The sequence below is a fragment of the Myotis nattereri genome (assembly GCF_964212035.1).
Source record: "Myotis nattereri genome assembly, chromosome: 9".
Lineage (NCBI taxonomy): Eukaryota > Metazoa > Chordata > Mammalia > Chiroptera > Vespertilionidae > Myotis > Myotis nattereri.
Window position 1 is genome coordinate 41,991,002 of NC_138084.1, and position 14,669 is coordinate 42,005,670.

The 14,669-nt window shown below is 52.1% G+C and overlaps 1 protein-coding gene across 2 annotated transcripts; it reads left to right on the forward strand.

Annotated features, from left to right (window-relative positions):
* The first annotated feature begins 134 nt into the window (after positions 1-134).
* On the forward strand, positions 135-14,668 carry RHOG (ras homolog family member G). 2 transcript variants are annotated; one of them, XM_081098687.1, is made up of 2 exons: positions 135-478; positions 12,846-14,668. In XM_081098687.1, exon 2 carries the CDS (start codon positions 12,914-12,916, stop codon positions 13,487-13,489), a length of 576 nt encoding a protein of 191 aa, XP_080954813.1. In that variant the 5' UTR covers positions 135-478; positions 12,846-12,913; the 3' UTR covers positions 13,490-14,668. The 2 variants fall into 2 exon arrangements, with proteins under 2 accessions (XP_080954813.1, XP_080954812.1); XM_081098686.1 differs by lacking the exon at positions 135-478 and adding an exon at positions 807-866.
* The last annotated feature ends 1 nt before the right edge of the window (position 14,669 follows it).

Sequence of the window (14,669 nt, forward strand, 5' to 3'; positions counted from 1 at the left end):
CACCCTCCGTCCTCCGGGCCGGGCGGGGATTTCAGGCCTGGGTGCGGTCCTTCAGCCCCAAGCAGTTGCGCGCCTCCGCGAGAAGCGGGGGCCGGGAGAGCCCCACGTCCTCGGCGCGCCCCGCCCCCTCCCCAGAGCCCGGGCGCGCCGAACGGCCGGGTGCGGAACGACGACGCGACATCCTGTTTTGGGGGCCCACGGCTCCGCCTGCGCCTCTGCTGATCTTGTCTTTCCCCGGGTGCTGACGCCAGCTCCCCTCCTCCCCCCCCCCCCATGTCCGCACCCTCCCCAGGGGTCTGGGGCCTTCCCACTGCTGAATCACCACCCCTGCACCACCCCGCACCCCCTCGGAGCTCGGGGCTGGGGTGGGGAATGCCCAGCTTGACCCACTGTAGCCCGAGACTCGACCATCGCTCGACCCCTGCACTTGACTGAAGGCACCAGGCCTAGGGGCGCCTGTTCTCAGCATCTTGCAGCGGTGGGTGCGGGGGGCGAGATGCGGGAGGGGGCAGAAGCCTAGAGCCTAGGTCAGGGCCTCTATGGCGGGGGGTGGGGGGGACTAGGAGGAGACATGACCTTGGGAGGCCTGACCTGAAGGGACACAGAGGCAGAGGGGTGGGGGAGCCCAGGACGCGGCAGGGGAGAGACCAGCGGAGGGGAGACCGAGGGTGGGGGCCCCCGGCCTGCGGACTTCCTGGTGCGCTGGGCCCCGCCCCGGCCCGGCCCCGCCCCGGCCCGCCCCCGCGCCCCGCCCCGGCCGCCCGGCCCGCCCCCCCCACTTCCTCCGGCCTCCCGCTCTCACTTCCTTCTCGAGCCGCCAGCCGCTGCCGCCGCCCCCAGCTCCCCCGCGGCGGGGAGGGCGCCAGGTGAGGCCCGGCGCGGGCCGGCGGGCTGGGGGTCGGGGGTGGGAGCCCTGCCGGCTCGGACTGGGCGCAGGCGCGGGCCCAGGAAGTTTGCTTGCGGGAGGCCGCGGGCGGGAGGTGCTGGGATCGCTGCAAGCTGGGCGGGCGCGGCCGCCGGGCGGGGCGGGCACCGGGTCACTGCGAGCCGGCGGTGGCCCCGGGAGGGTGGGTTCCTGAACCGGGGTGGGGGTGGGGGTGCTGCGCCGGCTCCCAGGAGCTGCGGGGGACCCCTGAGATCGGAAGGCTGCGGCTCCGAGAGGAAAGTCTCTGAAGTGGGAGAGCTTAGAGCTGGGCTGTGGGACTCAGAAGTGGGGTGCCCGCCCAAGTTGGTGGGGGTGTCCCGAGGTGTGTGAGAGGAGGGTGCCCCCTGAGCTGGAGATGGCGCTCCCACTGCTCCGGCAGTGGTGACATTTGCGAGGGGGGCGGTGTCTGGCCTCTGCAGCCTCCACTGCAGGGGAAGAGCTCCCTGCCCCGAGGATCGCCGCCAACCCGGACCCGGCTCTCCGGCGGCAGCCAGCGGCCCCTGCACTCGAGAGAAGGGCGGGGGGAGCCCCGCTGACCACAGTCCTTCTCTCTGTCTGGTTTGTTGTTGTTTTCTTTTCCTGAGGTCAAACCTCTTCACCCCTGGAAACAAGCAACAGGTCTTGAGTTAGCAAACATCTGCCGGCCTGGCCGACCGGTGCCTGGCCTTGCTCCTTTGTGGGAAACTGAGGGAGGTCTTGTCCTGTGGCTGGAAGTGGAAGGACTCTCATTCAGAGGCACTGATAGTCCCTGGCAAGATGGCATCACAGAGCAGCACTAACTTCAGAAGATGGAGAGAATGATAGGGCTTCTGGGAGGAAGCAAGGGCTCTGGCCCTGGGAGTCGCTTGGGAACCACCTCCTAGTCTTCCCGTCACTGTTATCCCCTGAGTTCTGTACACCCTCACTGTCTTCCTCCATTCTTTCTTTAGACGACCCACAACCCCTCCATTACCCTCTTCTTCGGTTTCTTTTCCTCAACACAGTCATGCCAAGGCCCTGGCTTCTCACTTACCCTGCCCTGCTGTCCATCTCTGTCCCCTGCAGCCCACACCCTTCCCTTCCTTGGCCAGCTTCTGGCTCCACACTCTTGCTTCCTCCATCTTTCCCCATCCTTCTAGATCCCTCTCTCCGTGTCTTTTCCTTTCAGCCACTTATCTCCAGCTTTGGGGTCAGATCTTTGGTGAGTTTGAGAGCCTTTTCAAACCTCCCCAGCTCAGAGATGCAGGCTGCAACCACCTAGTGATAGAGATGATTAAAGAGCTGGAAAACCTCTCTCTGTGTGTACGTGTATGCAAGTGTTGATGTGTCTACATTTTTATCTCTTTGAGACAAAATAACTGCCCTCAGCCTTGAGATGGCCCAGAGCAGAGGAAGCCAGCAGAATGAAGGGAACCTATAGTGGGTGAGGTTGTGGTTAGGCAGGAGGAAGCAGACCGTAGCAGTCCGGGTAGAGTGGCAGGAATAAGACTGGTGAGAGAGGCCGTGGGAAATCAAAATCACCCAGGGTGCTTAATCATGAGGCCAAACCTGGAGGCAGCCGGGGGCGGGCGGGGGGGGGGGGGGGCGCGCAGCCTGAAGGTCCCTAACTCAGTACTTACTGGTTCCAACAATGGTGTTGCAGAGAATGAGACCAGGTCAACTATGTGTGACAGATGGAAAGGGAAGGGGCAAAGGCAAGTTTCTGGAGGGAAGACTATAGCTAGTCTAACTTCAGTCTTAATGTTTTAGTGCCAGTTCAGGAAAAGAAGAGGAGTGTGAGGCAAAAGTATCTGCCCTTCCTTCCATGCTGTCTTCCGTCCGGGTCCTGCCCAGGCTGGATACCCCATGCCCTGGGCTACATCAGGGCCTTGGTGACAGGAAGCCCTCTGCAGTCTGCTGACCCCTCTCCTCTGCCTTCCATCCTTACTATTCCCCCTTTCACCCTACATAGGACCCTACTCCCTGTCTTTCTCCTGAGTCTAACTTCAGTCTAGATTGGTTTTATAAGCTCACATTGTTCCCATTCTAGAACTCTTTCCTCAAGCCTTTGGGATACATATTATGAGACCTTGCTTCTTGCTGCCTCCCTCAGTTTACTCTATTTATTTGTCTCCACTAGGGGGGAAAAAATAAGAAAGAAAGAAATGGAGGGGAGCAAGTGCTATAATTTTGGAATTCCCAAGCACCACTAGATTTAAAGGCTGTTCCCATTCTATTCTCTTCCATTCTCATAGTTGCCCCTCTCCCATGAGTTGTCCCTTCTACCCACTAGTCTCTCCTACTCTCATTTCTGGGAGGTATATAGGGTTTGGCCCCAGGAGGAAATCTCAGGGACATATATAAAATCCCTTCTTGGGGAATGATGTTCATGCAAGGCACTTTCCCAGCATCACTGCTCAGTAAAAAACCACCCAGGAGTCCTGACTCCTGGCCTGCAACCCAATACTTATTTTAGAATCCTGCATAACTAAAACCCACAGGCCTCTGAGGGTGAAGATAGGATGGATGAGACGGGGTTTCTCCCAGGCAGGATCTGGTCCCACTAAAGGTTTGAGCTAATTGCAAAAAAGTCATTGCTGAAAATAAATATGATCAGGGTCACAGGGATCTAAATGGGAAAATATCATGAGAGGTAGGGAGGTGCCCGCAACCTAGGAGGCTGCTCATTGAGGTTTTGGCTAAAGAAATAAGATCAAGGTCCTGAAATGAAAGGAAGTGGCCGATGTGAGATTGTCACAAATCCTGGTTGGGACTCTAGGATCTGGAGAGTTGTTAGAGTTGTTTCTGGCGAGATGTGAGGGCAAATGAGGTAGCCGATGTGAGCTTTTAGGGGGTCATGAGCAGGGAGATACGAGAGGTTGTGGCTATAGTCAGACAGTTGGGAAGATATTTGAATGGGGGTAGATGGACATTTGGGAAGAAAATTGGGGGCCAGACCCAGACTGAAGATCCCTCCCTCCATACACAGTGTAGACCCATTAGTGGTGAGGCTTGTAGGGGTCTCTGAGGAGGGAAACCAAAGACAAAGCCTGGGCCACCTCCCCAGAACAGATTGGTTTTCCTGTCCAGAGTCCAGCTTCCTCTTTTGTCCTCTTGTCATGGGGGGAGGGCACCTCCCCAGGAGCTAGAAGCTGAAGGAGGAGCTCCTCAGTTAGGGCAGGGCCAGGATGGCTGGCTGTCTAATGATGTCAGTTCTAAATCATGGACATCCCAGTAGGAACTAGGTATAAAAGCTTGAGAATTTAGAACAGGGGTGGGCAAACTTTTTGACTCGAGGGCCACAATGGGTTCTTAAACTGGACCGGAGGGCCGGAACAAAAGCATGGATGGAGTGTTTGTGTGGACTAATATAAATTCAAAGTAAACATCATTACATAAAAGGGTACGGTCTTTTTTTTTTTTTTTTTTTAGTTTTATTCATTTCAAACGGGCCCGCGGGCCGTAGTTTGCCCACGGCTGATTTAGAAGCAAAAAGGGCTCAGACTTCAACCTGACCCCTTTGGCTTTTTCCTGAAGGGATAAACCGTGGTAGGATCTTCCTGAATGAGGTCAGAGAGATGATAAGCTCATTCCCAGGCCTGAGTAAAATACTCTTCTCCTTTATGGAAGTAACATCAGGCTGGAGGTTAGGAGATCCAGGCCCTTGTCCTAGATTTGCTCCCAACTCTCTCTCTCTCTCTTTTTATTTATAAATATATTTTATTGATTTTTTACAGAGAGGAAGGGAGAGAGATAGAGAGTTAGAAACATCGATAAGAGAGAAACATCGATCAGCTGCCTCCTGCACACCCCCCACTGGGGATGTGCTGCAACCAAGGTACATGCCCTTGACTGGAATCGAACCTGGGACCTTTCAGTCCATAGGCTGACGCTCTATCCACCGAGCCAAACCAGCTAGGGCCCAACTCTCTTTATAACTCTGGTCAACTTTGTCTCTCATGACTCAGCTTCCACATGAAGGAATTGCCTATCAATACCTCCACGGAGCACAGAGAATACTGATAACTCTGACTCTCCTTCAACCACGAGGCTCTTCATAGCACTGGCCTCCACTGTGAGCCCTCCTATCTCATGCCAGCCTTGACCTGACAGGCTTGAGTGGTCTCTGAGTATCTGTCCAGGGATAGGAACTGTGTCCCCTTTCCCCAAAGTCCAAGGATTGTTCTAGGTTGAGAGATGAGAAGAGGGCAGAGAGTGTGGGGGATTTTGACAGGGGACAGCAAGATGAGGGAGTACCCTGTGCCCTGCTCTAGCTCTGCCCCACTGACTGGAAAATAGATGCCGGAGTTTCCTCCCTGACGTTTTTTTCCCTTGTGGAAACCCCCTTAGGCCTGGGGCGGGGCTGAAGGGACAGTGTGGCCCTGGGTCTCTCTGTGGGTATTTGTGGGGGGGGGGGGGGTAGAATTGGGAGGATGGCGCTTCTGTATAGCACCGTGTGAAATGAGCAAAGGCAAAGGAAGTGCCACTTCACAGGCCTTTCGTGGGGCCCTGGGACTCCTGAGCTGCTAGGGGGAAGGGAGGAGGAAGCAAGTGTTAAGCCTTCCTCTGTGCTGCTTGGTGGGGGAGGGGGTGGCCTCCTTAGCTCCCCCAGGCAGAGCTCTCCTGGCCCCGGGGCTCACCCTTTGTGGAGCACCCCAGGTGCTGGGGATGGTGAAAGATGGAGGGGAACTCAGACTTAGTGAAAAGGCCCCATCCTCACCACAGCTTTCCCAGCTATAGCTGTCTTGCTGCTTCCTCCTCTCTAGGCCCTAGTGGGTAGAGTCAGCTAACCCTCTTACCCTACCTGCTGCAGTGCAGGAAGCCCTGCAGAGGCTGAAGGGTGGAGAATGGCAAGAGGTGGAGAGTTCTCTAGCATGGGTGTGTTTTTGTTTGTTTGTTTGTTTGGTGTGTGTGTGTGTGTGTGTGTGTGTGTGTGTGTGTGTGTAAGGCTGGGAGCTAGGCTCTCTTGGGTCTAGTTCCCTGCTGATGGGGAGAAGGGGAAGAAAGAGAGAAACTCAGCCCTTGGCCTGGTCCCAGCCCCACAATGATCTCATGTCTCCCCCAGCTTCCTCCTCCCTGCCCAGCTGCAGCCAGCTGCAGCCTTTTTGAGCCTCTTCGTATCACCTCTCCTTCATCCTTCCAAACAAATCATCAGACTCACAGAGCTTCTGAAGCCATTTCCAACACTGACACTGACCTTACCTAACCCTTGACCACAGGTCTTCAGATAACCCCCCATCCTTAGCCTTATCAGGACCACTTTTCCTACCCATCTTCCTCATCACCTCTAGCCATGCTGTGCCTGCTTCACCCCTCTCCCCCTTCCAGTAGAAGACAGGGCAGTCTAGCCTGTATGTGTTTGATACCCGAAATTGTGTTCCTCAGCAGGGGGAGGAAGTTGATTGCCCATGTCTTGTGTCTCCTGGGCCTATGACTCTTGTTCCCAGAATCAAAGTTTGCATTGATGGAGGAGGAGACATGTGTCAGTCTGCAGCTTTTGCTCAGCACTCTGCTGGACTTCTGGAAGTAAGCAAAAGAACAATTTCCCTCCTCATGAGGCATCCAGTTAGTTCAGCGCAATGAACAGTAGAGACAGTGCTGGGGAAGCTAGGATAGCAAAGAGGGAGAAGATGGGAACAGATCTGGGCCCTGAAAGGCTGGGAGGATCGGACAGGGGTGAGCAGAATTCCTGGAGGAGGAACTCCCATGTGCAAAGACATGAAGTACAAGTGAGTCTAGTTATTGACTGTGTTCAGCCTAAGGAGACAGATCCCCAGGACCTTGCCCTCTAGGTCCTCCCAGCCTAGATAAGATTCAGAACAGCCTCCATGTCTTGGAAGATACAATGTGCCTGTGAGAGAAACAGGAACCAGACCTTGGATGGGATAAGTCACTTGTGACCTGGGTGATTTGCCAAAACTTTCCTGGAGGAGATGGCAATGGTGCTTGGCCCTGGTGGGGTTCCTTTAGGCCACTGAGGACTTCTGAGCTGCCCATTGGGGATTGGAGGATGGAAGAGGGGAAGAATGCTGGATTCCCATGAGGACAGGGAATATTGCTTGCTGTTTGGTGTGTTTTGGGGAAAAGAATGTGGAGATTGCTTTGGAGGTTCAGGGTGGTGTGGCCAGAGTTCAGGATCAGAAGGCCCAGAGATGGATTAGGTAGAATGCGTTTCAGTGAGGGCTGCAGAAATGGAGCCCCATGTCAGGGAGGCAGGAAAAAAGGCTGTGTGGTAAGTTGGTTCCTATTGCCTTCACACTCCCCCATCTCTTAGGGCCCACCCCTCCCCTCCCCCACTCCCAATTGGGACACTTCCCCTGCTCTAACCGCCACAGAGATCTGGCAATCAGGCAATCCTCTGCTTCCTTTCCCTCCCCACTTCTGGGCCTGCCTGAAGCACACCCCAAGACAAGGTCCCACTGGGTACAAGCTGGGCTCCAGGAACCACAGTCAGAGTTAGGTCCCCATGGGCTGTGCTCCCCTAGGCTGGGCTCCCTGCTAGAGTCAGGTCAAGCTGGTACTGCGAAGAGAGATTTTTTGGCCTATCCCAAAGTTTTTGGCTGCCACTGCTGTTTAAAAAGATTCAGTATTGCTGTGTTGGCCGTGGGAGTGTTAGTTCAATTCTAGGCTTTTGAGGTAACTGTCCAGATCTCAGTAATGGGGCAGAAGCAAGCAGATCAGAAGACAGTGGTTGCACACTCCTGTGTTCTCAACCCTGTACTCAGTTTTTCTTTTTCTTTTTTTCTTTTTAATATATTTTATTGATTTTTTACAGAGCGGAAGGGAGAGGGATAGAGAGTTAGAAACATCGATCAGCTGCTTCCTGCACACTCCCTCCTGGGGATGTGCCCACAACCAAGGTACATGCCCTTGGCCGGAATCGAACCTGGGACCCTTCAGTCTGCAGGCCGACGCTCTATCCACTGAGCCAAACCGGTTAGAGCTGTGCTCAGTTTTTCTGTAGAAGAGTTGAGGGATGCTCAAGCTCCAGTATTGGGGAGGCATCCAAAAACTAGGAAACTTATGTATGACTATTGGGGAAGGAGAATCACAAGGAGCCAAAGAAGGGTTAAAAGGATTGGCCTTGCTATGGAAGTTCAAAGAAAGGAGAAGTTAGTAGCCTCATGGGGTTCTGAAGCTCTGAGGTTTAAGCTAGGCCTTGAGGAGTCAGGAAGATTCTAGAGGCAAGAGGGAATGGGAGAAGATGGAAGAACAAGAGTAACAGTTCAGAGGCAACAATCGTCCTGGTTTGTTTAAGAGGACAGTGAAGACCCCTCTGGAGCAGGAAACTGGGGACTCACATTTGCAGAATACCTACATTTACACATATATTGTACATTAATGCACTTAATCCTTATAACACCTTATGAGGTTGGTTTTATTACTTATAAGTGGCAGAACTAGGATTTAAACTCAGATCTAGCTGACTCTAAAATCCCTACCAGAGTATGAAGAACTCTGAATGCCAGGATGAGAGACTAGGCATGCTCTTAATTAAGTTAGGAATAAAAAGTGATTGTAATTTGGCTAATCATATACAGATCTGCGACCATTAATTTACTTACTAAATAAAAGTTCTTTTTGTTTTTATTGATTTCAGAGAGGAAGGGAGAGGGAGAGAGATAGAAACATCAATGATGAGAGGGATTCATTGATCAGCTGCCTCCAGCACGCCCCCTACTGGGGATCAAGCCCGCAACCCGGGCATGTGCCCTGACCAGGAATCAAATCGTGACCTCCCGGTTCATAGGTCAACACTCAACCACTGAGCCACGCCAGCAGGAGCCAAAAGTTCTTTTTATAAAAGTCATCTAGTAAAATAAATAAATAAATAAATAAAATAAAGTTAAAAAAGTCATCTAGTAAGTCACAGTTAACTCTAACCTCAAGCAGGCCACTCTTCTTACTTGGCCTCCTGCAGCATTGACTGTTCCTTCTTCCTATGTGGCACTCTAGGGGTGGGCAAACTTTTTGACTCGAGGGGCCACAGTGGGTTCTTAAACTGGACCGGAGGGCCGGAACAAAAGCATAGATGGAGTGTTTGTGTGAACTAATATAAATTCAAAGTAAACATCATTACATAAAAGGGTACGGTCTTTTTTTTTTTTTTTTTTTTTTTTTTTTTTTTTTTAGTTTTATTCATTTCAAACGGGCCGGATCCGGCCGCGGGCCGTAGTTTGCCCACGGCTGGGTTAGACCCTACCCTCCTCAAATGGGCTGTGGGAACCTATTTGATCCAGTACAGGTCATAGGGTTTCCAAGTAAACATTTGTCCTGGGAGAGGGGATGCGCTCTGGGATAAAGTACTAGACTGATGCCACCACTCAGACACCTATGTATTCAGTGCTTCTTGCCTATTGGGATGAAAGGCTTTGCTTCTGTGTGCACAACTTTCCAATCACAAAGCACATTCATTCCCATGCTGCCGCTGCCCTTTGAGTTAAGGAAGGCAAGTATTGTCATTCCTACTGTACAGTTAAAGAAACTGAGGCTCTGGGAAGGGAAGTGACTTACTTGCTCAGGGTCACGAAGTTGGCTAGTAAGGGGTAATGTAGAGGCTGTATGATGCATTGAGGAAAACACAGACTTTGGATGGCAAAACAGGTTTGTGTCCTGACTCCCAAGCTAACTGGCTGTGTGACACTGAGTTACTTTAACTATGAGTTTGTTTCCTTATCTGTAAATAGACATAGTACCAATGGGTTGTTAAAAGGATCAAATAACAATGCCACGTGATCTATGAAGCGTTGTACCTTGTGAGGGCTTTTTATCAAAGGCCAGAGTCAGCAGGTGAACCCAAGAGGCCACATTCCGGAGTTTGCTTCTCTGCCCTGTACCACAGTGCCCCTGCTCTGCTTGTTTCTGGACACTACCTCACTCATGATCCTTTTCCGGTGTCAGTCCTGTTCCCTTGCCAGCCCGGAAGCTGCTGCCCTCTCCCTCCCCACTCCTTTGAGGGCTGATTTACTGATCGTGGGTTGATAACCACCTCCCTAGAGAGCAGCCTGGAGCCACTGAACTTCCAGTCTCTTGGGCCTTGTGACTGTTGTCCAGAGCTCCCTTCTTGTCTTCCTGCCTGGGCCAACCCAGTGCTGGGCCTGTGGGGGAGGAGTTCCCAGACATACTACCACACCCATGCCCCTACTCTGTAGAACTAAAGATTTACAGGCCCAGGAGTTCTCTCAAAATGCTAGGGTCTCCCAGGTGATTCAGGGGACATAAGTAACAGCACCAACCCCTGCAACATGCTCTCTCCTTTCCCCAAGGGAAGAGCCACAGAATCCTAGAATATGTCTTAACTTGCCCCCATGTATGCAGGCCTTATGCATTTGCTGACTGACTCAGCCCCAACCCCACCCCCACACCACCCCCTGCCTTTCCTACCCCCATCATTCTATCCCCTGCTCCCAGGGCTCTTCGTGTCTCATTTCATCTACTTACTGCCCTTGTCACAGGCAGTTTTCTCTCCATTTCATGGACTGGGAAACTGAGGCCTGGGGAGGGTAAGTGCCTCATGCTTGGTTTCAGTGAGTCAGCAGCAGAACAGAGCTGGGGTTAGAACTTCGGTCTCTTGACTTCCAGTCTGAGGTCCTCTCCACTGCCCTGTAGGATCCTTAACTCCTACCTCGACCCATTTCCTGAGGCTCTCTATCATCTGTCCTGAAGTTGGACACAGACACTTACTCACACAAATAAGATGGAAATGTTTTCATGGGAACCAGAGACAACCTCATAGAATGAAACCATTTCCCTCCCAGCTGATCCCAGGGGAAGCTGGAGCTTGGGAGGAAGCTTGGACCAAGCTCTGGGTCCTGTGCAGGTCCACACCACCAGAGTTCCTTTTTGCCTCCCAATGGAATCTCCCCCTAGCCACAATTTGATTTTTAAGGCTTCTGAACCAGTATTTGAGAGGTCAGGCAGAGAGTTAAGGGGTTTTCAGATTAGGGTGAAGTTTTGCAGTGTATATAAAGCGAAATGGAGAAAAATGGGCCAGTGGTGATGGTGCTTGCATGGAGCAAGGGATATTAGGATATCTGGGTGTGTCTAAAACAGACTGTCCAGCCCTGGCCAGTGTGGTTCAGTTGGTTGGAGAAATGTCCTGTGTACGAAAAACCTCGGGTTCGATTCCTAGTCAGGATACATAGCCAGGTTGCAGGTTCAATCCTTAGGCTGGTTGGGGCGTATGCAGGAATCAACCAATCAATGTTTTTCTCTTACATTATGTTTCTCTCTTTCTCTCCATTCCCCACTCTCTAAAAAGAAATAAATAAAATAAAATAAAATAAATTTGGCTATCCCCTCCTAGGATGCAGGGACCTGGTTGTGAGAGTCGGGGAAAGGAAGTCACATACTGGCCAACAAAAGTCCCTCATGACCAAGAGGAAGTAGCCAATGAGAGGAGAACCTTTGCCACAGCAGTATAAATAATCACAGGGTTTCCGGAAGCTCTGTTCTTTCCAGAACTCAGAGCAGTTCCTCACCCTGAGGTCCTGTGAGCTGCAAAGGGGACAAGGGTAATGGTTGGAGCTGGGACTCTTTCTTTCCTACCTCACTAATTACAGCAGCCCATTTATTTGGTACTTCCTATGTGCCATGCCTCAGGCCAAACACTTTCTAGACATTGGCTCATTTCATACTCTGAACAATTTTAACACAATAGGCAAGATTTCCCCCATTTTACAGATGAGGAAATTGAAGCTCAGGAAACTTAATATGTTGCCCAAGATCATACATGACTAGTTGGTGGAGCTGTGAGGAGAATCCCTGCCAATCTGACTCCAGCATGTGTTCTCAGTGATAGAGCTTTAATGGCACTGTGTTCTCTACCCAAGAGTCTGGAAGCCCCTGAAATTCTTCAGAGGTATGTGCCATGGTCTCAAAAAAGTGACAGAAAAGTAAGGGGGAAATCAAGGTTTTGTTTTATTCTTCTGTTCATCCTTCTTGGGTGGGCTTGGAGGATCTGCCTCACCCCACCAAGGATCTCAAGAGAAGATGCTGATGTCTAGGAGCCACCCCTTTGCCTCATTCATTATTACATATTCAGATTCCCACTAGATCCCAGCCTTGGCTCAATCTCCCATATTCCCCTGCACTGAGTTGCCAGCCTGGATATGTGTGGCCAAATAGGGTTCACTATGCTTACAAAAATAATGGGATTAGCTCACTCTCCTTTTCCCTCCCCAGGGTACCCTGGATTTTGATAGGGCATCTGTCTAGAGAATTGTGCTCCTTGCTCAGCAGGTTTCTTATTGCACCTTTTGGGTTGTACTCAGTAGCCAAGATACGGGGTTTGGAGTTGAAACATCAGTGCACTGGGCAGGGCTGGCCCTGAGTTGGGAGAGGTTCCCACACATGGCTGCATCTCAGAGTGACGTGGGACAGCGCCCTGTGCCAGAACCCCTCTCCAGTGTACATAGTGGGAGGGATCCATACCTAGTAGAGGTCTGTAGGTTGATCCCTACACCTGTACACTGCCCTTTTGTGTATATACTGCCTGGAGGAAAAATAAAAGTAGCTAATATTTATTGAAGGCACTGTTCTAAATGTTTTACTGTGTTACCTTATATAATCCTCTTAATAATCCAATGAAGTAGGTATTATTTTATTCCCATTTTACACATAAGAAAACAAACCCACTAATCAACAACTAATAAGTAATTGGTCCAGGGTCACACAGCTAGTAAATAGCAAAACTAGGATTTGACCTTAGTTGGTCTGGCACCAGAATTTATGTGCTCCACATAATATATTTACATATTATAGCACCAGCCTCCTTACACCTGAGCATCTTTACATGATCTCAGGGCCTCTCTTTATTGTGTATCTGTCTCCCTGAGGTCTGTCTTGATGGGATTATAAAATGATATCAGGTTAAGAAAACAGAAGGTCATTTCCCTCTGTGTGCTCCCATTCTTTATTCCCAAGAGTGTCCTGACCAAGTGTCCCTCTCCTCTGTTCATAGGTCATTGCATCCAGAGGGGCCCAGAAGGGGAAGGAGGCAGTGCCTCCACTGAAGCAGCTGCACCCACAATGCAGAGCATAAAGTGTGTGGTGGTGGGCGATGGGGCTGTGGGCAAGACATGCCTGCTCATCTGCTACACAACTAACGCCTTCCCCAAGGAATACATCCCCACAGTGTTCGACAATTACAGCGCCCAGAGCGCAGTAGATGGGCGCACAGTGAACCTGAACCTGTGGGACACAGCGGGCCAGGAGGAGTACGACCGCCTCCGCACTCTCTCCTACCCTCAGACCAACGTCTTTGTCATCTGTTTCTCCATTGCCAGCCCACCCTCTTATGAGAATGTGCGGCACAAGTGGCATCCGGAGGTGTGCCACCACTGCCCTGATGTACCCATCCTCCTGGTAGGCACCAAGAAGGACCTGAGAGCCCAGCCTGACACCCTGCGGCGCCTCAAGGAGCAGGGCCAGGCGCCCATCACACCGCAGCAAGGCCAGGCACTGGCCAAGCAGATCCATGCTGTGCGCTACCTCGAGTGCTCAGCCCTGCAGCAGGATGGCGTCAAGGAAGTGTTTGCTGAGGCTGTCCGGGCTGTGCTCAACCCCACACCGATCAAGCGAGGGCGGTCCTGTGTCCTCTTGTGACCCTGGCACTCAGCTTGGAGGCTGCCCCTGCCCCCCCACCAGTTGTGCCTTGGCGCCTTGTCTGCCCCCAGCTGTGCCTTGTGCCTTAAAGACTAATTCTGGCACCCCTTGCCAGGGGGCTCCCTGAATGCCTGTTTCTCCTTGAGGAGGCCCACAGGGAAAGGGGCTTTGGGTCCCAATCTGCTTGGGAATACCAGGTATTCTTGAGAGCTCACCCAGGCCAAGGTTGGACCCTTCCCCAAGAAGCCAGCCCAGTGCCCCTCCCCATTTTTCCCTACTGACCAGTTGATCCAGCTTTCCACACAGAGGTTGCTGCCTATTGTGGTGCCTTCTCTCAGGTTAGGAGCTCTTAGCCATCCCTAACCTCTCCCTTGCTGCTCTTCGAATTGCTCCTCCCTCAAGATGCTCTCTCCCTTCCCCAATGAAGGAACCACAAAATCCTGAGAAGATGAATGTGCTCTAACTTGTCTCCATGTGCCCAGGCCTTATGCATTGCTGACTGACTCAGCCCCCCACCCCACCCCCAATCAGCTCCTACCCCCATCAGCATCAATAAAACCTCCTGTCTCCAGTGGCCCCGGCTCCTCCCTGTGTGCTGGACATTGGGGGTTGGGCAGGGGACAGGCATGGGCTAGGGCTCCCCAGAGACTGGGAGCCTTTTGTTTCCTGTAAGAGGGGACAGAAGACAATAGGCTTCATTGTGGTCCCCCCACCCCCCAATTTCTCTAACAAAGCTCTGGACTCCCTTGGAGGGACCAGTTTTGCTATGGGGCCCAGCCACAGATTCTGTAGTAGACTGGGATGCAAAGGACAGGTTCAGGAAGCGAGAGGTGGAGAGCCACCAGCCTGCAGGCAGGTGTTCTCAGTGGTCTTGCATCTGAGCTGTTTACATCCCCAAAGGGAAAGGTCTTAACTAGCAGTTGGGGCTAGAACTCAAGCTTTACCTCCACCCAAGACTCCCAGGTATCTCAGCTTCCAGGCCTGGAGTCATTACAAGGATAGCTCGGTTACTTCTCACCAAAATTGGGGCTTAGATCAGCTATAGGAGACTCTAAGGAGGTAGTGGGGCACCATGTGGAATCAACCTGCCATGGATTTATTCCCTCCATCCCTGGAGCTTGTCCCTCACCTCGGTTCCATAAGAGATAAGCCCAAAGACAAGCAAGCCTAGCCCAGACTG